Here is a 25,051-nt window from a genome sequence, read left to right on the forward strand (position 1 = left end):
TCTCTACCATAAGCCGCCTCCAACATCATTTATTTATCGATGGCAATTTGCATTTTGGCAATATGAATGACAGAGATACCATGATGGGATTTTGAGGCCCATTGTCGTTCCATTCATCCACCGCCATTACCTCATTTTTCAGCATGATAATGCACGGCCCCATGTCACAAGGATCTGTACACAATTCCTGGAAACTGAAAATGTCCCAGTTCTTCCATGGCCTGCACACTCACCAGACATGTCACCTATTGAGCATTTTTTGGATGCTCTAGATCAACATGTACGACTGCGTGTTCCAGTTTCCGCCATTATAAAGCAACTTCACACAGTCATCGAAGTGGAATGGGACAACATTCCACAGGCCACAATCAACAGCCTGATAAATTCTATGCGAAGGAGATGTGTCGCGCTGCATGAGGCAAGTGGTGGTCACACCAGACACTAACTGGTTTTCTGATACATACCCCCACCTTTTCTTTAAGGTATCTGTGACCAATAGATGCATATCTGTATTCCCAGTCATGTGAAATCCATAAATTTGTGCCTAATGACTTATTCCACATTTTCTTGTGTAACAGCCTGAATTCAAAATTGATTCAATAGATTTCTTTCCGTCACCTATCAACACACAATAACCCATAATGGCAAAGTGAAAACATGTTTTTCGAAATGTTAGCAAGTTTATTGAAAATTAAATACAGAAATATCTCATTTACATAAGTATTCATACCCCTTTGCTCCAAATTGAGCTCAGGTGCATTCAATTTCCTTTGATCATCGCTACAACTTGATTGGAGTCCACCTGTGACCAATTCAATTGTTTGGACATGATTAGAAAGAAACACACCTGTCTGTCTATTTAAGGTACCACAGTTGACAGTGCATGTCAGAGCAGAAACTATACCATGAAGTCCAAGGAACTGTCTGTAGATCTCCTACAGTAGATGGAAATGTGATTAGGCATATACTGTTTCTGGGGAAGGGTATAAAACAATTTCTAGAGTGTTGAAAATTTCCAAGAGCACAGTGGTCTCATTTGGAAATAGAAAAAATATGGAACTACCAAGACTCTGCCTAGAGCTGGCCGTTCGACCAAACTGAGCAACCAGTCAAGAAGGACCTTGATCAGGGAGGTGACCAAGAACCCAATGACCACTCTGACGGAACTACTGAGTTCCTTGGCTGAAATGGGAAAACCTACAAGAAGAACAAAAGTCTCAACAGCACTTTACCAATCTGGGCTTTATGCGAGAGTGGCCAGACAGAAGCCACTCTTGAGATAGCACGCTAAGGAGTTTGCCAAAAGGCATATGAAAGACTCTGAGATCATAAGACAAAAGATTCTGTGGTCTGATGAGACACAAATGGAATGCTTTGTGGTGCTATGTCTGGAGAAAACTAGGCCCAGCTCATCACCTGTCTAAACATCATCCCTACCATGAAGCACTGCAGTGACAGCATCATGTTATGGGGATGCTTTTTAGCAGCCGGGACTGGGAGACTGGTAGGGATGGAGGGAACAATAAAATGGAGCAAAATAAAGGCAAATCCTTGATGAGTAAAAGGGCCTCCCTAGCTGTCTAAGGCACTGCATCACAGTGCTAGAGGCGTCAATACAGACATACTGGATTTTGTCACAGCCGGCCACGACCGGGAGACCCATGAGGTGGCGTGCAATTGGCCCAGCATCCTCCGGGTTAGGGGAGGGTTTGGCTGGCCGGGATATCGTTGTCCCATCGCGGTCTAGTGACTCCTGTGGCGGGCCGGGCGCATGCACGCCACACGGTCGCCAGTTGGGTGGTGTTTCCTCGGACAGGTTGGTGTGGCTGGCTTCTGGATTAAGTGAGCAGTGTGTCAAGAAGCAGTGCGGCTTGGCAGGGTCGTGTTTCGAAGGATGCATGGCTCTCGACCTTTGTCTCTCCCGAGTCCGTACGGGAGTTGCAGCGATGGAACAAGACTGTAACTACCATTTGGATATCACAAAATTAGGGAGAAAAAAGTACAAAGAAAAAAATGAATCCTTGATGTGTGCAAATGACCTTCGACTGGGGTAAAGATTTACGTTCCAACAGGACATTGACCCCAAGCATACAGCCAAAGCAATGCTGGAATGGCTTCAGAACAAGAATGTGAAAGTCCCTGAGTGGCCCAGCCAAAGCCCAAACTTGAATCCCATTGGAAATATGTGGAAAGACTTGAAGATTACTGTTCACCGCCGCATCCCATCTAATTTAACAGAGCTTGAGAAAATCTGCGAGGAAGAATGGGAGAGAATCCTCAAATACAGATGTGCAAAGCTGATGCAGACATACCCAAGATGACCTGTTTCTACAAATATTGACTCGGGTGTGAATACTTATGTAAATGAAATATTTCTGTATTACATTTTCAATAAATTTGCAAACATTTCTGCCCAATAATGACAAAGTGAAAACATGTTTTTAGAAATTGTGTAAATGGGTAAAAAAGGTTGTTTTTTTTTTTAAATCCATTTTGAATTCAGGCTGTAACACATCAAATTGTTGAATAAGTCGAAGGGTAGGAATAGTTTATGAAGGCCCTGTATAATGGCACTACTTTTGCCTTGATCAAAAGTAGTGCACTATAAAGTGAATAGGGGGTAATTTGGGACACAGCCATGGTGTCCGTCCTTTACCCGGATTACACAGTGCTGCCTGGTGTGCGACTGACAAATTAACTCTTATGTAGAAGGCCTAGGTAGGAGGCCTGGGTTGACTCCCAAATTTCACCCTATGTCCTAAATAGTGCCTAGGCTCTTACGGGCCCTGTTCAAAAGTAGTCACTATAAAGGGAACCGGGTGCCATTTGGGAAGCAATGGCGTACGACCCTTTGACCTGTGATCTTGTCAGGGATTAATCGGCAGGATGCACCAGCAGGTTTAGGCACCAGATTAGGCTTCACGCTGACTCATGACACTGCCGCACTCTGGCTGTTATGGGAACTATGGAGGTGACATTACATCATCATCACTAATCTAATCTGATTGGTCTGAAGATGGGTTTTTTCTGAGAGAAGAATATTACCATTGATCCTTCTGTACATGCTTGGATTTAACACACACATGTAACATGTTTACATACACGCACACACTCACACATAGACACAGGCCAGGATTCAATCCCATCGCAGATTATAGGAATTTCAGCTTTTAAAGGCAATGTTTCCGCTTTTGCGGAGATCGCAATTCCTATAACCGAGATCGGATTCAATCCTGGCCACACACACACAAATGGACCACATAGAGTACCAGTCAAAAGTTTGGACACACCTACTTATTCAAGGGTTTGTCTTTATTTTTTTAAATGATTTTCTACATTGTAGAATAATAGTGAAGACATCAAAACTATGAAATAGCTCATATGGAATCATGTGGTAACCAAAAAAGTGTTCAACAAATCAAAATATATTTTATATTTGAGTAGCCATCCTTTGCCTTGATGACAGCTTTGCACACTCTTCGCATTCTCTCAACCAGCTTCATGAGGTAGTCACCTGGAATACATTTTGGAGGTAGTAGTTGAATACAGGTATACCTTGTTAAAAGTTAATTTGTGGAATTGATTTCCTTCTTAATGCGTTTGAGCCAATCAGTTGTGTTGTGACAAGGTAGGGGTGGTATACAGAAGATAGCCCTGGTAAAAGACCAGCTCAAATAAGCAAAGAGAAACGACAGTCCATCATTACTTTAAGACAGTCAATCCGGAACATTTCAAAAACTTTTGACTGGTACTATATTTCAATTGCTGTGTCTCTGTATACGCACGCACGCACACACACAGTCAAGGGTCAAGCCACAGTGCTTAATGGAGAGGTGGTTATACTGGCAGCTGGTAACTGCCCACTGGACATACACTGGTTGAATCAATGTGGAATAGATGTTGAATTGAGGTCTGTGCCCAATTCCAATAAGGGTCTGTTCAAATGTATGTAGGGAGTAGGGTTCCATTTGGGATGTGACCGCTGTGTTATTTTGTTGTTGGCCCAGCTGTGGCATTTTTTTTACCCCATATTTTCAGGCGTCGATACATAACCCTCATACATAGCCTTTTGAAAAATAAGAAATGTTTCATTTGTTGGATATATACACACAACATAACATGTTACACGCACGCACGCACACACACTATTTATCCAATAGCAGATTACACTTTCCATTTATTAATCAAAGTTGATTAGTCCTGTAGGATCAGGGACCTTATAAGGACTTACACATCAATCTATACTGTAACTGTGGATCCTCTCCACTTGAAAGTGTGTGTGTGTGTGTGTGTAGGAGTCTCTGACACTGTACCCCAAATTGCCAATCATAAATCACACCTGTCTCTCTCTTTTCTCTGTCCCTCTCCCTTTTCTCTTCTCTCTCCATCCTTCTCTCTCACTCCTCTTCTCTTCCCTCTCTTCTCTCCGCTTAACTCCCACACTTCTTCCTCTTCAGTCACATCACAAATCATTATGTCAATGAGAAAAGAGACACCGTTAAAACGCAGTTACATTTTGTAATTATATATATTTTTATGATTTATTAACGTTTTCAGTCGTTCATTGTTCATTGAAATAAACCAAAAGGTAGGAGAAAAATATATCAACAACAACCCAGTCAGTGTAAATCAGCATCTCGGGCTCGTTCAGACAGTGGAAGACGTCTGATAGAGGTCAAAGTTCAACCAGTCCATCCAGTCGAGTCAGTTACAGAATCCCTTCTCCTTTCAGAAGATAAATAGCAATTCGTTTTAATCAGAGACTTAGTGAGCAGCTCGGACATCTCTTACATCTCCACAACTCTCTGGTTGGTATCATCTGATGGCTTATGTTATTGGTATGTTAATTCTAGATTTAAGATTATAGATCAGTAGTTATGACGTGCTAAAAGCTCAGTTTGAATGCAGTTTCAGTTTGTATCTTCCCCCCAATTCCCCCTCCTCATCCCAAAGTTTTCAGTTTCAGTTTGTGCTCAAGTATCAAGCTAACTCAACCCCTTTCCTCGTCCTCCAAGCATATTCAGAGATATTAAGAAAAAAAACAGCTCATCAAGATTGATACAAAAATAGAATAGTGTTGATTTATGAAAACAGTGAGCAAGTAAGTTTCCACTGCACATAGACAGACTGTCCTATCTACAATGGCACCCTATTCCTTACATAGTGAAATACTTTTGACCAGGGCATAGGTAGTGCACTATATAGGGAATTTGGTGTCAAAAGTGTTAATTCGTTACATTAAACATCAATGGTCATCCACCACCCTATGGTACTGTGGATAAAGCAGATGTTGATAATGGTTTTGCATCTCTATGATCGCCCATTGCCATCATTATTACAGAGACGACACCTTGTACAGTAGTAGCAGCACGTTTCCTTTCAAAGTGCACTACTTTTGACCAGGGCCCAAAGTTGTGCTTTATTAAAGAAATATCGTGCCATTTGGACGCAACCAATCTTCCTTGCCATGTGTTTCATTAACCTTCCCAGAAAGCAAAATAATGTGATGCTGTAGAATTACCAGCCAGTTCACCCGTGACACCAGTCAGTAGTCGACATATATCAATATCTGATATGACGTGATCTGATATTGAGCGCTGTTACCTTCAAGTAGGTTTTTTTGTTTTGCTTAGACATGGATGGTGGGTAGGCATAGGCATAGGCATCTGTCTCTGCTGTCAAAGGTTGCATGTTCAAATTCAGTGAAAGAAAGTTGTTTTTGAGACTTTAACTCCGCAAAATGTCTAAGTACACAATTTGACGTATGGAAGAACTTGGACATTTGAGAGACATGGATGAATGGTCTAATTCTGATGTGAGACTGTGGGAGCTAGTTTAGAATGACAAAGTATTGATAATGTTCTCTCCATTCCACATGAATTATTATGAACAAAACGATATAGCCGCACAATTTAACAGATCAGATAGTGTGTGAATTACACAAAGTTCTGAAACAAAACAAAAAAATCAACAATTACTTGAATATTTTGTTAAACCACTAAGTTCCACTCCAAGTTCATTAGCCATCTGACTGGCATCCATCCAACATTGCTTTTCAAAAAGGGATTGCCATTCTATACAATACATTTCTATGTCCCTAATGTCTAGTCTATGAAAGATTGCCACAAAAACTATTATAGGTCATATAGGGCTATATAGTGAGTGTGCAGTAGGAGTGACAAGGAATTCTGGTACTCTACAAAAATATACTAGAAAACAGTCATCTGTTTGACCGGTCTGTGGATCCTCCCAGTGTCCTGGGGCTCTGTTGGGTTTGTAGGGAGGACTGAGGGTGCACCCTTAATGGTGCCTTATTCCCTATGTACTGTAGTGCTCTATTTTACTTTGCTCTACCAGAGCAAGAGCACTATAGTACACTACATAAGGAATAGAGTGCCATTTTGGATATCGCAACCTGACACATACAGTACATGGACGAGTGTTGCTCAAGCTCATGCACTAAAACCAGCTTTATCTGGCTCTGACTACACAGTCCAGTACACAACTTTGGTTTAGGGTTCATTTGGGAAGAAGAGTCCCGACGGGTAGTTAGGGCTTGAAGCCAAAGTTTTGTGTTGCTTGAAAGTGTTGAAAGAAAAGAAGCATCAAGAGGTCTATTCTGGGCCTGTCTTCTGTCTATCGCCAAGGGTTTGAGTAATAAGAGTCAGTTGATTGGATTGGATACAGCATGAGAGGTTCTGATACACGCCCACAAAAGCCAACAGCAAGCTTCACCTTGAGAATAATGCTTATCTGAATGGACCTTGATAGACAAGGCATATTCTGGATAGCAGGACTGTACAACCCAGTTTTAAAGTAACATAAACCACTGTAGTACTAGTCCCTACCACCGTACACTTCTTGATTCCCGTTCAAAACTGGAGTAGCATAAATTGGTGTAAGTAAAACAGTAGTAACCTAACCTAGGAGAGGGTCTGGTCTACTACCATATTACTGACATATGTCCAAATCTGTCAGGTGTACATTTACTGTTGTGTTGAACCTAAATTAATGACCTGTGTCTTTACTCTATAGTATTGTTTTCGTGTTGTTATTAGTTTTCACTCTTCTTTTCTCAAAACTGTATCTAAGGTGCATAGTTCAGATATGAAAAGCAGAAAGAACTAGGGCTGCGTCACAAATCCTATTCCCTACACACCTATAGGGCTCTGGTCAAAAGTAGTGCACTATGTAGGGAATAAGTACTATGGGTCCTGGTCAAAAGTAGTGCACTATATAGGGAATAGGTACCATTTGGCACTATTTCCAACCCAGAGTTTTTCTAATTCGCGGTGACAAGTTTTGCAGGCAGTAATCTATTTCTACAACACATTTAATTTATTTAAATTATGTTACATATTCCCCCGTACTGTAATTAGACATGTTCATTTCTCCAAGTGCTGCCTGTCTGCAAAGAGCCCTTGTGGGAGAACAGGTCGCTAATGTAATCCTCTTTTGTCTCTCTCCATTATTCTATTTCTCACTATTTCCTCCTTTGGGTCTGTTTAGGGATGTCCAATGGTATCTCCTCTTTAAGCAACCTCATGGCCGTGTTCATTAGGGCACACAACGTTTAAAAACATATGCAATAGTAAACACATTTTTTTGTTTACTATTGCATATGTTTTTATTCCCTTTTGGTACCTAATGAACATGACCCATGTCTTGATTGATGTCTCCTCAGCCAATGTGATGACTGGAAGGAGATGTAACAGTGCAAATTATATACCCATTTTTAGTACCGTACCAGACTTTACCTACGTGATGATTGATTGACTTTAACTACCAACTTTAATCTCTCCTCTTCTTTCTTTTTCTCTTTTATTCCCACTTGTCACTTATTTCCTCTGTTTTAAGGTTTTTGGTAAGACTGTCAGTAGGTCAATTCTACAGTTCTATATTATCTGGTCTTTAACTTCAGTCACCCAGCCAACTCCCATTTTAGTATTATCAGCTGAAATGTAGCCTAATATACAGCTAAGGCTACTGCTCTTTTGTTAGCCAATCTTTTGCTTCTGTGCGGTGGCTAATGGGTTAATTTTTTTTGATTTTCAAGTGTATCCGAGTGTAGCCCCTTAATGCAGTGCTTTGTTCTATTTGTGCTAGATTTCGGTACGAGCCAACCTGTAACTGTGCTTTATCAATGTTGCTGCCTGGTCTGCCGTTCAGCTGTGTGCAATAACTGGAGCTGTCTAAATCAATCAGATTCCCTGTTCAAAACAAATAAAGTGGTGGGGTGCAATTGCTAGAGAGTGATTTAGACAGCAAAACATAGTGTTTTGTTCACTTGATAGTGAATTGTGCCCACTAATTGTTTTCTATACAGGTTCCCAGTAATATAACAAAATCTAATTTCATGCTATCAATTGTTCACTTTCTAAGGGATTCAAATTGTATAGAAATGCAAAATACACAACACAAATTTATGCATTTATGCATTTTATCACTGTATTCTTCCAATTTGAAGTTTATATTTCATATTTATTTCAAATAGCTAATTAGCAGCAGGAAATATTTATGGAAAGCACCTTTAAAACTACAGGTGTGCATATAGAAAATGTTTAACTAAACAGCAGTAGGTATCCAGTGTTTCTATTTCCAGCACACTCTGTGTCTTTGACTCTGTAAACTACAATATAGGGCAGTTATAAGAATCCCTCAAAATACCCTCTTGATCTGTTGAAAATACTTCACACACTCAACTAAGAAATCAATATATATTTTTTTATAGCTAAGATATTATTTCCTAATAGACAATGAATATTGCATTATATAAAGCTCCTACCTCAAACCATCTCATGACCAAAATATTTAAAGTTTTCTTAAAGAGAGAGGGGTCTTTTGACGACCGTTCCTGTTATTCTATGCTATGAGCAAGCAGCACTGCTGTCTCCACTCATGGCTGTTTCTAGAGTGATTTCCTCCTTCCTCATGGCTGTAGCGTGATGCGATAAGTCATGGGTTTCATATGGCATTTGCATTGCTCTGCATGTATTCACATGGAAAACAACCCGCTAGAACTGAGTTACAATAAAACTATTATGAAAGGTCAAATGTCAAAGGTCATATCTCTGATTCTCTACGATATGACCTCTGGTCTAGGCTGACGGTGGCCTGCAGTCTCTCCAGCTCTGGCACCCTGTCCCCATCCTCCTGCCCCTCCTCATCCTCTTCCTCGTCCTGGCTGATGAAAGCCAGCTCATTCTCATAGCAGAAAGAGTTGGCTGTGGGCGTAGGATCCTTGTCCTCGTCCTCCATCTCCGCCATGTCCTTGGCACTGCACTGGGGGGTGGACGGCACCTCAAAGGTTTTGTGGAAGTGAGCGTAATCCACTTTGTACTGGCTCTTCTCCTCGAAGACGACAGGCTCGAAGCGGTGACCCCACAGAATCTCTGAGGACAGGTAGGAGCTGCGAGCTTGCGCTGTCATGGCTGTGGCTTCCACCATCCCTTCAAGTATCACCACTATCTCAAAGTCGGACAACTCCAGGTCCAGCTTGCTGATGCCGAACAGGGGGCTCTCCTCATCGATCTCGTGCACAATGGTGAGCGGGGAGACCAGGAAGATGCGGTCGATGCCCGTGTCATACCCTACGTTGATGTCGATCTGGTCCAGGGGGATGTACTCACCCTCCTCTGTGATGCGGGGCTTGATGAGCTGGGCCCGGACATGGGCCTCCACCATGTGGCTCTTCCTCAGGTTGCCCACCCTCCACATAAGGCTCAGCTTCCCATCCCGCATGGCAATCACTGCATTGTTGCTGAACAGCAGCGTCTCTGCACGCTTCTTAGGCCTCGCCATCTTGGCTAAGATGGCACCGATCATGAAGGAGTCGATGATGCAGCCGAAAATGGACTGGAAGACCACCATGAAGACGGCTGAGGGGCACTCCTCCGTCACGCAGCGGAAGCCATAACCAATGGTGGTCTGTGTCTCCACGGAGAACAGGAAGGCGGCCACGAAGCTGTTGACCTGCAGGACGCAGGGGGTGAAGTTATCGTCTCCACCACCCGGGTTGTCCATATCTCCATGAAGCAAAGCGATGACCCAGAAGGCCAGGCCGAATGCCAGCCAGGACACCACGAACACCAGTGTGAACATCAGGAACATCCAGCGCCAGCGGATGTCCACGCACGTGGTGAAGATGTCCGACATGTAGCGCTGCGACTTCTCGTCCATGTGCGAGAAGTGCACATTGCACTGGCCGTTCTTGTTCACGAAGCGGCTGCGGCACTTGCGGCGCGTCGTGTGGATCTTGCCGTTACCGAAGCCGTTGCCCATTGTGACGGAAGGCATGGCACCGAGACGCAGGCCTTCTTCCTCCGAGGACACAATGCTGTAGCGGTGCGCCCCGACCACACTCATGACCGAGCCAGGCTCAGCCAGTGGGGCACCAGAGAGTCGCTGCTCCAACTCAACAGTCAGAGTGGTAGGCAAGACACAGGAAACAGCACTGGGGATTATAGGAAATGGGCACAGGCGGTTCCCCCCTGATGCCAAAACAGATCTCTGTCCAAGTGGCCAAATGGGTCCTAGACACACCCTTCCTGACCTGAGGAGAGAAGAGAAGCCAGAGGTTAGTCTACTACACACAAAATCCTGATATTATCTACTGTTTGTATGATAAAACAATTCATAAATTAAATATCTAAAACACTGATGTGTATTATATGTGCAACACTTGAATAAAAACTATGCTGTTACACGCAGGCCATGTTAAACAACATCCCTCCCATTCTGCCTCAAAGACTCATCTACTCAGTGGCTTTTTAACTTTATTTTAAGCAGTGTTTTATCACTACAAAGGTGTAGTGTGTAGTACTCTGTCACTTTGGGCTCGATGCGCCTTAGCAGCAGCAGATGTTGCTAATTAAACCAAGTTCACACTCTTTCTTGTGAAAATTGTAAGCAGCCATTCAGCTGGGATCCTGGTCTTGAGGCTTATAATAGTAGTTTTTAAACTCCTCAGTAGACTAGGTTTGTGTCCCAAATGACACCCTATTCCCTTTTATAGTGTACTACTTTTGACCAGGCCCCATAGGGCTGTAGTCAAAGGTAGTGCAGTATATTTATTTTTATTTATTTATTTTACCTTTATTTAACCAGGTAGGCAAGTTGAGAACAAGTTCTCATTTACAATTGCGACCTGGCCAAGATAAAGCAAAGCAGTTCGACAGATACAACAACACAGAGTTACACATGGAGTAAAACAAACATACAGTCAATAATAAAGTATAAACAAGTCTATATACAATGTGAGCAAATGAGGTGAGAAGGGAGGTAAAGGCAAAAAAGGCCTTGGTGGCAAGGTAAATACAATATAGCAAGTAAAACACTGGAATGGTAGTTTTGCAATGGAAGAATGTGCAAAGTAGAAATAAAAATAATGGGGTGCAAAGGAGCAAAATAAATAAATAAATTAAATACAGTTGGGAAAGAGGTAGTTGATAGGGCTAAATTATAGGTGGGCTATGTACAGGTGCAGTAATCTGTGAGCTGCTCTGACAGTTGGTGCTTAAAGCTAGTGAGGGAGATAAGTGTTTCCAGTTTCAGAGATTTTTGTAGTTCGTTCCAGTCATTGGCAGCAGAGAACTGGAAAGAGAGGCGGCCAAAGAAAGAATTGGTTTTGGGGGTGACTAGAGAAATATACCTGCTGGAGCGTGTGCTACAGGTGGGAGATGCTATGGTGACCAGCGAGCTGAGATAAGGGGGGACTTTACCTAGCAGGGTCTTGTAGATGACATGGAGCCAGTGGGTTTGGCGACGAGTATGAAGCGAGGGCCAGCCAACGAGAGCGTACAGGTCGCAATGGTGGGTAGTATATGGGGCTTTGGTGACAAAACGGATTGCACTGTGATAGACTGCATCCAATTTGTTGAGTAGGGTATTGGAGGCTATTTTGTAAATTACATCGCCAAAGTCGAGGATTGGTAGGATGGTCAGTTTTACAAGGGTATGTTTGGCAGCATGAGTGAAGGATGCTTTGTTGCGAAATAGGAAGCCAATTCTAGATTTAACTTTGGATTGGAGATGTTTGATATGGGTCTGGAAGGAGAGTTTACAGTCTAACCAGACACCTAAGTATTTGTAGTTGTCCACGTATTCTAAGTCAGAGCCGTCCAGAGTAGTGATGTTGGACAGGCGGGTAGGTGCAGGTAGCGATCGGTTGAAGAGTATGCATTTAGTTTTACTTGTATTTAAGAGCAATTGGAGGCCACGGAAGGAGAGTTGTATGGCATTGAAGCTTGCCTGGAGGGTTGTTAACACAGTGTCCAAAGAAGGGCCGGAAGTATACAGAATGGTGTCGTCTGCGTAGAGGTGGATCAGAGACTCACCAGCAGCAAGAGCGACCTCATTGATGTATACAGAGAAGAGAGTCGGTCCAAGAATTGAACCCTGTGGCACCCCCATAGAGACTGCCAGAGGTCCGGACCACAGACCCTCCGATTTGACACACTGAACTCTATCAGAGAAGTAGTTGGTGAACCAGGCGAGGCAATCATTTGAGAAACCAAGGCTGTTGAGTCTGCCGATGAGGATGTGGTGATTGACAGAGTCGAAAGCCTTGGCCAGATCAATGAATACGGCTGCACAGTAATGTTTCTTATCGATGGCGGTTAAGATATCGTTTAGGACCTTGAGCGTGGCTGAGGTGCACCCATGACCAGCTCTGAAACCAGATTGCATAGCAGAGAAGGTATGGTGAGATTCAAAATGGTCGGTAATCTGTTTGTTGACTTGGCTTTCGAAGACCTTAGAAAGGCATGGTAGGATAGATATAGGTCTGTAGCAGTTTGGGTCAAGAGTGTCCCCCCCTTTGAAGAGGGGGATGACCGCAGCTGCTTTCCAATCTTTGGGAATCTCAGACGACACGAAAGAGAGGTTGAACAGGCTAGTAATAGGGGTGGCAACAATTTCGGCAGATAATTTTAGAAAGAAAGGGTCCAGATTGTCTAGCCCGGCTGATTTGTAGGGGTCCAGATTTTGCAGCTCTTTCAGAACATCAGCTGAATGGATTTGGGAGAAGGAGAAATGGGGAAGGCTTGGGCGAGTTGCTGTTGGGGGTGCAGTGCTGTTGACAGGGGTAGGAGTAGCCAGGTGGAAAGCATGGCCAGCAGTATAAAAATGCTTATTGAAATTTTCAATTATGGTGGATTTATCAGTGGTGACAGTGTTTCCTATCTTCAGTGCAGTGGGCAGCTGGGAGGAGGTGTTCTTATTCTCCATGGACTTTACAGTGTCCCAGAACTTTTTTGAGTTAGTGTTGCAAGAAGCAAATTTCTGCTTGAAAAAGCTAGCCTTGGCTTTTCTAACTGCCTGTGTATAATGGTTTCTAGCTTCCCTGAACAGCTGCATATCACGGGGGCTGTTCGATGCTAATGCAGAACGCCATAGGATGTTTTTGTGTTGGTTAAGGGCAGTCAGGTCTGGGGAGAACCAAGGGCTATATCTGTTCCTGGTTCTAAATTTCTTGAATGGGGCATGTTTATTTAAGATGGTTAGGAAGGCATTTTTAAAAAATATCCAGGCATCCTCTACTGACGGGATGAGGTCAATATCCTTCCAGGATACCCCGGCCAGGTCGATTAGAAAGGCCTGCTCGCTGAAGTGTTTCAGGGAGCGTTTTACAGTGATGAGAGGAGGTCGTTTGACCGCTGACCCATTACGGATGCAGGCAATGAGGCAGTGATCGCTGAGATCTTGGTTGAAGACAGCAGAGGTGTATTTAGAGGGGAAGTTGGTTAGGATGATATCTATGAGGGTGCCCGTGTTTAAGGCTTTGGGGAGGTACCTGGTAGGTTCATTGATAATTTGTGTGAGATTGAGGGCATCAAGTTTAGATTGTAGGATGGCTGGGGTGTTAAGCATGTTCCAGTTTAGGTTGCCTAGCAGCACGAGCTCTGAAGATAGATGGGGGGCAATCAGTTCACATATGGTGTCCAGAGCACAGCTGGGGGCAGAGGGTGGTCTATAGCAGGCGGCAACGGTGAGAGACTTGTTTTTAGAGAGGTGGATTTTTAAAAGTAGAAGTTCAAATTGTTTGGGTACAGACCTGGATAGTAGGACAGAACTCTGCAGGCTATCTTTGCAGTAGATTGCAACACCGCCCCCTTTGGCAGTTCTATCTTGTCTGAAAATGTTGTAGTTTGGAATTAAAATGTCTGAATTTTTGGTGGTCTTCCTAAGCCAGGATTCAGACACAGCTAGAACATCCGGGTTGGCAGAGTGTGCTAAAGCAGTGAATAGAACAAACTTAGGGAGGAGGCTTCTAATGTTAACATGCATGAAACCAAGGCTATTACGGTTACAGAAGTCGTCAAAAGAGAGCGCCTGGGGAATAGGAGTGGAGCTAGGCACTGCAGGGCCTGGATTCACCTCTACATCGCCAGAGGAACATAGGAGGAGTAGAATAAGGGTGCGACTAAAAGCAATAAGAATTGGTCGTCTAGAACGTCTGGAACAGAGAGTAAAAGGAGGTTTCTGGGGGCGATAAAATAGCATCAAGGTATAATGTACAGACAAAGGTAAGGTAGGATGTGAATACAGTGGAGGTAAACCTAGGTATTGAGTGATGAAGAGAGAGATATTGTCTCTAGAAACATCATTGAAACCAGGAGATGTCATTGCATGTGTGGGTGGTGGAACTAATAGGTTGGATAAGGTATAGTGAGCAGGACTAGAGGCTCTACAGTGAAATAAGCCAATAAACACTAACCAGAACAGCAATGGACAAGACATATTGACATTAAGGAGAGGCATGCTTAGTCGAGTGATCAAAAGGGTCCAGTGAGTGGAGAGGTTGGTTGAGGGTCACGGCGATTTAGACAGCTAGCCAGGCCAACCGGTAGCAAGCTAGCATAGGATGGAGTCTGTTGTTAGCCACCTCTTGCGTTCGGTCAGTAGATTAGTGGGGTTCCGTGTGGTAGAGGGGATTAATCCAAATCACACAACAACAAAAATAAGAACAATAGATATAGTTATAGAGGCCCGAGAAGAAAACATAATAATAATAAAAATAAATAAATTGTCCGATTGTCTATTCAGATAGCAGCCGGTAAGACAGCTAACGGTTAGCGGGCCGCAGATGGGCGTTCAGGTAACGTCGCGACAGAGGAGCCAGCCGGATCTCATTCAGGTAGATAACGTCGGCAGTCCAGTTGTGAAGGCCCGGTGGGGCTCCGCGTAGGCAGTGAAACGGGTCCGGATAGGTGACTGCAGCCCAGGAGTGAATGATGGAACTCAGGAGTGATTGACGGAGCTGGCTAGCACTGGAACAATCGATGTTTGCTCCGGAATCGACGAAAGCCGACTGTCACACGGATAGCAGCTAGCTAGCTGTGAGATCCGGGTATGAATGTCCAGAGAGCAGTTGAAATCCAGGGACATGGAGAGAAAAAATTGGTCCGGTATGTTCCGTTCCGAGCCGCGCTGCGCCGTACAAAACTGGCGATAGATTTTTCCGAGCTAAAGGATAGCTGATGACCACAAACCGTGGTTAGCTGAATACTAAGGATTTGCCAGTAAAGAAGCTAACTAGCTTCTGATTAGCTTCTGGATTAGCTTCTGGGCTAGCTTCTGGCTAGTTTCTGGCTAGCTTCTTGGAGTTTCTGGCTAGCTTCTTGGAGGATTACAGATCTGAGGTAAATAATACTTTTTTATAAATATACATTGGTGAGGCTGGTTGCAGGAGAGTGTTTAGAAGATGAGTTGATGGAAAATAAAAATAAAATGTATGTGAAAAAAGTTGTAAATATATATATATACAGGACACGACAAGACGAGGACAAAAGACGTCTGAACTGCTATGCGATCTTGGATGCTTTTCTATATAAGGAATAGGGTGCCATTTGGGAAGCATCCTAGATCTAAACAACAGATTCAGGGTTGGGGGTTCAATTCCATTTGAACTCAATCAATTCATCACCTATGTTTTCATTCAATTGGGAACTGGCAACAATTTTCACTATGTATGTTTTTATAGCCCTAAAATTGAATTGGAACTCATCTTCTGAATTGAACAACCTTAGACTTGGGGTAATTATAGATAAAGTAAGACCCTTTGTACTGCAACTGTAGTAAGCTAATAAGGCATTTATTTATAAGTGATATTCTTTAAGAATCTATTGGTATCTAATACCATTAATGGACCAGATTTAGGAGTAACCTCCCACCACCACCTGTCATCAGCACCCCCTGGTCTGACTCTGGCTGTACTGTAGTCTAGTGGCTGAGCAGTGTGATTTGTCTCTCTAATAATAGCTGCCAGTCACGTTGAGTCTCCTTTTCCACAGCTCAGGCTCTGAGAGCGCACTGTGTTCTGAGTGCGTTTCTTTTCAACACAAGTACTGTACAGACCATTTTATTTCAATGCATCTCCAGCACAGTTCATGTCAACGCAACTAAGAAGCTAATTCCAATGAAACAAAGTTTTGACTTAGGTGTTCCTCAGGTGCTGAAGATGAAGACAGAACTGATACCATATTGCAGTGAAATGTTTAGCGGCACAAAAAGTAGGTTATGGCATATGGACCACATCGTTGTTGATTGACCTAACTAACAGGCTCTCTCATAGTCTCTCTCTCTCTCTCTCTCGCAAGTCTCTCTCTCTCTAATATTGCCACATGGTGCGTTTGGCTCAGTGTAGCGACCAACCAGTAAACAGGAGTTGCCGAAAGGGAACCTGATTTGCTGAGGTATTGTGGGATGGCTCAATGTAAGAGAGTGGTAAAAGCCATCACCATGGAAACAAGTCACCACGCTGAGACTGAGGTCTACTGAGATTGGGTGTGCGGCATACTGTAGCAATACCTACAGTAAGATGTGTTAACTTTGGAGGCTGATTTGAGCGCAGGTGTGAGGTGCTTTGTCATTTCCTAATGTTGGTGGATTGTTGTTGTCTCAGTACACAGGTAACTTAAAATCATCCGGGGGCAGTCTTTCCTTCCTGCCCTCTTCACTATCTCCTCCTCTCCCAGAATATGGCTGTAAATCTTCCTTTTTTTCACAGGAATAACTGGCCTGGCCCGTCTTGGTGTCTTGCCACCCAAACTTAAGTATTTCTGGTTCCCTCCAGGTGGCAAAACAGTCAGAATGCCATTTGGAACTCAGCCCATGTACATAGAAACCAGCCAACAGCGAGACAGATTGAGAAAGATTAGATGGAGAGGGCTAGTGATGGTGAGAGGGAAGTACTGTAATGGAACTCAGAGAAACCAGAGAGAGTGAAGAGGTGAGAAGAAAGGATTAAAAAAGGATAGAGGTCAGGGAAGGCACTGTGGAAGGACAAGGAAGACGAAAGGGTAGAGAAGGAGGCAGAAAACAGGGGGGACCCATAAGATTGTAGAAGGGAGGGAGAAATGGATACTGGTCTAAATATAGCTTGTCTGTCTGTTTCGTCAAATGTCTGCCAAGAAATGACTCCGCTATCTCTCCGATAACCAAAGAAAAACACTGATGCTGTCACCGTGGTTACTGCTCTCATCTTGTTTTGTACCTACCTGCTGATAGACATTTCATTATAATTTTACTGCAGTTGGCGAAATCAGGGTCACATAGTGTTTCTTGGTAGTCTTAAACAAATCTACTTTTCAACAAAAGTGTACACCTCACACACATGGTTATGGGCATGTCAGATATAGAGTTGAAATGTATTCAATTTTGAGTTTGCATCCTAATATTACACTTTATATGCATCACAGAAGATTGAAATATAACAAAATTGTTTAACATAGAAACACAGGATTTTCTGACACCCGCAATGTTGTTACAAAATTAATTCTGAAATTCTGAAATATATTGATAAAATTTGACCCATGAGGCCACTAGGTCATTTTACTACAGGAAAGGGCTACAGCCAACAGGTACAATGCATTATGATGCCAGTATGCATGAATAGAATGGTGCCAGACGAGGCTGCCGTTTTACGGGCTCCTAACCAATTATGCTAATTTGTCAGGTTTTTTTCGCGTTGTTTGCAACTTATTTTGTGCGTAATGTTTCTGCCACCGTCTCTTATGACCGAAAAGAGCTTCTGGATATCAGAAAAGTGATTACTCACCTCGAATTGGAGAAATATTTTTTCTTTAACAAGTCGAACGCAAAGGATTTACTCGAGATCACCGACCAGGCCCAAATCGCTGTCATTCGCATGAAGAGAAGACGCCGATACAGGGGCCGCAGGTCAGGGTGCCTTGGGAGCGTTCATCTGCGAGTGGGTAACCCGCTTCTACCATCCGTCCTATTGGACAACGTGCAATCATTGGAGAATAAACTGGATGAGCTCCGGTGAAGACTATCCTACCAACTGGACTTTTAAAAACTGTAATATCTTATGTTTCACCGAGTCATGGCTGAACGACAACATGGATAATATAACGTTGGCTGGTTTTTACGTGCATTGGCAAGATAGAACAGCTGCCTCCGGTAATACAAGGGGTGGTGGTTTGTGTCTATTTGTCAATAACAGCTGGTGCTCGAAATCAATTATTGAGGAATTCAATAAGGAACTCTAGGTTTTACTCACCTCATCTCATGATAAGCTGTAGACCACACTATTTACCAAGACTTTTCATCTATATTTTTCATAGCTGTCTATTTACCACCACAAACCGATGCTGGCACTAAAACCGCACTCAACGAGCTGTATAAAGCCATAAGCAAACAAGAAAATGCCCATCTAGAGGCGGCACTCCTATTGGCCGGGGACTTTAATGCAAGGAAACTTAAAACCATTTTACCAAATGTGCAACGAGGGGGAAAAAAAACTCTAGACCAGCTTTATACTCCACACACAGAGATGTGTACAAATCTCTCCCTCGCCCTCCATTTGGCAAATCTGACCATAATTCTATCCTCCTGATTCTTGCTTACATGCAAAAACTAAAACAGGAAGTACCAGTGACTCGCTTAATACGGAAGTGGTTAGATGACTCAGATACTAAGCTACAGGTGTCACGGCTGTTGAAGGAAGTGGACCAAGGTGCAGCGTGGTTCTTTTTATTTGGAAAATGACGCCGAACAAAACAATAAACACTACAAAAACCGTGAAGCTATATAAACAAAAGTCAACTTCCCACAAAGACAGGTGGAAAAAAGGGCTACATAAGTATGGTTCTCAATCAGAGACAACGATTGACAGCTGTCCCTGATTGAGAACCCTACCCGGCCAAAACATAGAAATACAAATAATAGAATATAGAATACCCACCCCAACTCACACCCTGACCAAACCAAAATAGAGACATAAACAGGATCTCTAAGGTCAGGGCGTGAAAACAGGACTATTTTGCTTGCACAGACTGGGATATTTTCCGGGACTAATCCGATGGCATTGAGGAGTATTCCACATCAGTCACCGGCCTCATCATAAGTGCATCAATGACGTTGTCCCCACAGTGACCGTACGCACATACCCCAACCAGAAGCTATGGATTACAGGCAACATCCACACTGAGCTAATGGGTAGAGCTGCCGATTTCAAGGAGCGGGACTCTAACCCGGACGCTTATAAGAAATCCCACTATGCCCACAGGCAAAACGTAAATACAGGACTAAAATGGAATCCTACTAAACCGTCTCCAACGCTCATCGGATGTGGCAGGGCTTTGAAACTATTACAGATGACAAAGGGAAGCCCAGCCGTGAGCTGCCCAGTGGCACAAGGCTACCAGAGAAGCTAAATTACTTCTATACGCGCTTCGAGGCAAGCAACACTGAAGCATGCATGAAAGCACCAGCTGTTCCGGACGACTGTGTAATCACGTAGTCGATGTGAGCAAGACCTTTAAACAGGTGAACATTCACAAGGCCGCAGGGCCAGACCAATTGCCAGGACGTGTACTGCGAGCATGCGCTGACCAACTGACAAGTGTCATCAATGACATTTTCAACCTGTCCCTGACCAAGTCTGTAATACCTACATGTTTCAAGCAGACCACCATAGTCCCTGTGCCCAAGACCACCAAGGTAACCTACCTAAATGACTACCGACCCATAGCACTCATTTCTGTAGCCATGAACTGCTTTGAAAGGCTGGTCATGGTTCACATCAACACCATCATCCCAGAAACCCTAAACCCACTCCAATTTGCATATCGCCCTAACAGATCCACAGATGACACAATCTCTATTGCACTCAACACTGACCTTTCCCACCTGGACAAAATGAACACCTACGTGAGAATGCTGTTCATTGACTACAGCTCAGCATTCAACACCATAGTACCCTCAAAGCTCATCACTAAGCTAAGGACCCTGGGGGACTAAACACCTCCCTCTGCAATTGGATCCTGGATAGGCAACAACACATCTGCCACGCTGATCCTTAACACAGAGGCCCCTCAGAGTGGTGTGTGCTTAGTCCCCTCCTGTACTCCCTGTTCACCCATGACCAAGTGGCCAAGCACGACTCCAACACCATCATTAAGTTTGCCGACGACACAACAGTAATAGGCCTGGTCATCGACAATGATGAGACAGCCTATATGGAGGTCAGAGACCTGGAAGTGTGGTGCCAGGACAACAATTGCTCCCTCAACATGATCAAGACAAAGGAGATGATCGTGGACTACAGGAAGAGGAGGGCCGATCACGGCCCCATTCTCATCGAAGGGGCTGTAGTGGAGCAGGTTGAGAGCTTAAAGTTCCTTGGTGTCCACAACACCTACAAACTAACATGGTCCAACCACACCAAGACAGTCGTGAAGAGGGCACGACAATGCTTATTCCCCCTCAGAAGACTGAAAAGATTTGTCATGGGTCCTCAGATCCTCAAAAGGTTATACAGCTGCACCATCAAGAGCATACTGACTGGTTGCATCACCGCCTGGTATTGCAACTGCTTGGTCTTCGACCGCAATGGCGCTACAGAGGGTAATGCGTACATCACTGTGGCCAAGCTTCCTGCCATCCAGGACCTCTATACCAGGTGGTGTCAAAGACTCCAGCCACCCTGGTCATGGATTGTTCTCTCTGCTACCGCACGTCAAGAGGTACCAGAGCGCCATGTCTAGGTCCAAAAGGCATCTTAACAGCTGCTACCTCCAAGCCATAAGACTACTGAAGAGCTAATGAAATGGCTACCTGGACTATTTTGTATTTACCCCCCCTTTTTTTTTTGCTGCTGCAACTCACTGTTTATTATCTATTATCAATGTATATTCACTTTACCTCAATTATCTCGACTACCATGTACCCCCCCACATTGACTCGGTACCGGTACCCCCGGTATATAGGTCTTGTTATTGTTATTTTATTGTTGATATTTTGTTTTTTACCTTAGTTTATTAAGCAAATATTTTCCTTAACTAATTTTTTTTAAAACAGCATTGTTGGTTAAGGGCTTGTAAGTAAGCATTTCACAGGAAGGTGAATGTTGTATTCGGCGCATGTGACAAATACAATTTTATTTGATTTTGATTTCCGTTATGATGTCTGTGTGACCCCTTGTAATGTCTTAGTGTCATAAGAAACAAATTATGTTTTAGTTGTCATACAAGACTTGGTAAACAAGTTATGTATTATAGCTTGAAAACATGCTTAAAAAGAATGTAATGTTGCTCTCTACAGATATAAAATATAACTCAGGCGCTATCTGCATGAGAAAATAAGTATTTGTCATGCATAAGTAAATGTAATGCATTACGCACATCTTGGAGAGTGAGAATTTAAGTCCATTACACTGTCCCAGTGCAACACATAATGTTACCCAAAGTTGATATGCCTCTTCTACGACAGTGAAACCATGAGATAATTGCCATCTGAACCTGATCAGCCGTCTGAGATGGCAGAGTCACACATGGCTATATGCAGAGGCTGCACTATTGCCAGATGACTCGCAGATCATATGAAAGTTTTAATGCCACGAATAGACACACGGCGGTGTTAGATGTTACACAGTAGAGGGGACAGGACAGGAGTTGGAACATCTTCAGAGGGGGAAAAACATATATTAGTCTATGGCTGGCCATTGGAATATACTGTATATTAGTCTATGGCTGGCCATTGGAATATACTGTATATTAGTCTATGGCTGGCCATTGGAATATACTGTATATTAGTCTATGGCTGGCCATTGGAATATACTGTATATTAGTCTATGGCTGGACATTGGAATATATATTAGTCTGTCTGGCCATTGAAACAAGGCTGGTTAGACTAGTTTAGATCAGGCCTTGTACTTAATGTCACTTTTCTCTTTAATGGTTTTCAGATGAAGTGGGGCTGAATATTGTCTATAATGTACACTGAACATGTAATAATTAAACACTTTACATTTCATGTCATTATTGAAAGCCTGCTGGTTCCAATTGCAATGAAATTATCACAGAGTTAGTGGGAGAGGAATAAAATAAATGAGAGCTGAACAGAGGAACGCACACAATCTTTCAGAGCGCCCTATGGGCCCTGCTCAAAATAAGTGCTATTTGGGACACAGGCTAAGTGAGTCAGAGAGCACTGTGGAGAGAGACATCTACTGTGAGATGATTCAGCACATAGCCAATTGTAATCCGACCTTTATAGCTGATCCCCCACCCTCGACTTATGTGACCCACTGCCTGACTGGCTAACAAACACACTCCGAAGTCCGAACCCTCAAAACAACACAAACGTTCAAACACAGAGACAAAGACAGACAGAGAGACCGAAATACAGACAGACTCAGAAATTAGTGTCCTTCCATGATTATCTCCTTGGTATTTATGACTATTATATTTCAAGAGGGTCTTAAAGTCCAATGAATGAAGTCCATGCCAAGACGATCTTGTTGCTGTAGTTTGGTTTGATTGACATGTAGTTACAGACATTTTGACTACCTGTTGGTTTGGTTTATGTCATCTGCTTTCTGAATATTCACAGCAAAGGAATAGGGTCAAGTGAATTTCATGATTTACAGAACTATTATTTTTACTGAGTTGAAATGAGAGGACCTCATAATTCCCAGCTTTGATCTATACTGAAATCAAACTCCCAGAGCTGTCAGCATGCAGACGGGACACCACAGGTGTGTGAGTGTTTCACAATGTTCGTAGTAGAGTATGTATGAATGCTCATCTGACATGGAACAGAATGCACAGACTACAGGATGGAATAACATGGCTGTGTGAACCTTGTGTGTGGCACTTTCTCATATTTGTCTCATACCACATTCATAGCCAATCCAAGTAAACTGCTTACAGTTAGAGATGAATTAGCACACAATTTAGAAACTTGTAAAATATCAGAATTCTGTCTTCCCCAGACACAATTATAATTATTTGGGTGTTCTGTAAGATTTCAGTAACCCTTTACTTGACACCCAACATCATAATACGTTATGCCACCGTCATAACCATGTCAAAATATGTCATAACAGCTGACATAACTTGTCATAACCTGCTATAACTGTCATGACACATATATTTAGACCTGTTGTGACATATATTGCGTTATTTTATAGCTGGTTATCACATCTACATAAGAGTGTCAAAACCTACCAACAAACATTGGGCCATAACACCATTCCATTACACCATAGTCTACCTGTCAAAGGTATGTTCATGTTAAATAATACTTTTTTTATTGACCATGTTAAATTGTCATTGTAATTGGGCACACATTGATGTCAGACATGCACCTACCCCAATGCTCTGTAGCTGATGATTAGGATGAATGCAGGAGCAGATTTCAAGAGCAGGCCAAGACACCCTCTTTTTGACTGATGTCTGATATAAGGGCATGTACATGATAGGACTATCTGGCTTATTTGATTATGATGGTCATAATGATTCATGACAGCCATAAAGTGTATTTTCTACAAGTTACTTAAAATATGATGATAAAAACACAACTTTTGTCACGCCCTGGTCTAAGTATTTTGTGTTTTTCTTCATGTATTGGGTCAGGCCAGGGTGTGGCATCGGGTTTTTGTATTGTGGTGTGTTTTGTCTGGGGGTTTTGGTGTGTATGTATTGGGATTGTAGCTAGTGGGGTTATCTAGCAAGGTCTATGGCTGTCTGGAGTGGTTCTCAATCAGAGGCAGGTGTTTATCGTTGTCTCTGATTGGGAACCATATTTAGGCAGCCATATTCTTTGAGTTTGTCGTGGGTGATTGTCCTGAGTGTCTTGATGTCCTTGTTTGATGTTAGTTGACACAAGGATAGGCTGTTTTCAGTTTTCGTTACGTTTATTGTTTTGTAGTGTTTGTATTTAGATTCGTGTTTCGTTTGTTGAATAAACATGGATCGCAATCTACACGCTGCATTTTGGTCCGACTCTCCTTCTCACCAAGAAAACCGTTACAACTTTAAAGAATTCATTGCAACAACAACAAAATACAGAAGAAACAAACTTTCAAATCAAAGGAAACTTCTTGGCAGGGAAAAACTAATTTGAATAAATGTGGGTTTTGACACTTGTGTTGGTGTCATAACCAGCAATAAAATAACGCAAGATATGTCACAACAGATGTAAGTATATGGCAGTGTTATGAGCATATTATAACATAACGTTAGTTGTTATGACATTATGACATGGTTATAACCGTGTAATAATGTCTTATGACATTGGGTGTCAAGTAAAGTGTTACCAAGATTTCTAGAATATAGACTGATGTGAGTATAGTATTTGTTAAGCCATGTTATAAAAGTGGTTTATTTACTGTACACAAACAAACACATACTCTCTCTCTCTCACACACACACACACACACACACACACTGTCACACTCTGACCATGATTTGCGTTGTTTGTTTCTATGTTTTGTTTGGTCAGGGTGTGATATGAGTGGGCATTCTATGTTGTATGTCTAGTTTGTCTATTTCTATGTGTTTTGGCCTGATATGGTTCTCAATCAGTGGCAGGTGTTTGTCGTTGTCTCTGATTGGGAACCATATTTAGGTAGCCTGTTTTGTATTGTGGTTGGTGGGTTATTGTCTATGTGATGTTGCATGTTAGCACTCATTTTCTATAGCGGTCACGTTTCGTCTGGTTAGTTTGTTTGTTTTAGCGTGTACTTCAAGTTTTTTTCGTCAATCATTAAATCATGCATTCACACCACGCTGCGCTTTGGTCT

General features: G+C 42.9%; 1 protein-coding gene across 2 annotated transcripts in view; it reads right to left on the bottom strand.

Moving 5' to 3' along the window:
* Positions 1-4,509: 4,509 nt before the first annotated feature.
* The window catches only part of LOC139420908 (ATP-sensitive inward rectifier potassium channel 12-like), a 71,541-nt gene continuing 50,999 nt past the window's right edge, over positions 4,510-25,051 (bottom strand). For both annotated transcript variants that reach the window (XM_071171324.1, XM_071171325.1), the window contains exon 2: positions 4,510-10,552. In XM_071171324.1, the coding sequence (XP_071027425.1) occupies positions 9,064-10,552 (1,489 nt within the window). In that variant the 3' untranslated portion in view covers positions 4,510-9,063. The remainder of the gene's footprint in view (positions 10,553-25,051) is intronic.

Source organism: Oncorhynchus clarkii, chromosome 12, assembly GCF_045791955.1.
Source record: "Oncorhynchus clarkii lewisi isolate Uvic-CL-2024 chromosome 12, UVic_Ocla_1.0, whole genome shotgun sequence".
Taxonomy (NCBI): domain Eukaryota; kingdom Metazoa; phylum Chordata; class Actinopteri; order Salmoniformes; family Salmonidae; genus Oncorhynchus; species Oncorhynchus clarkii.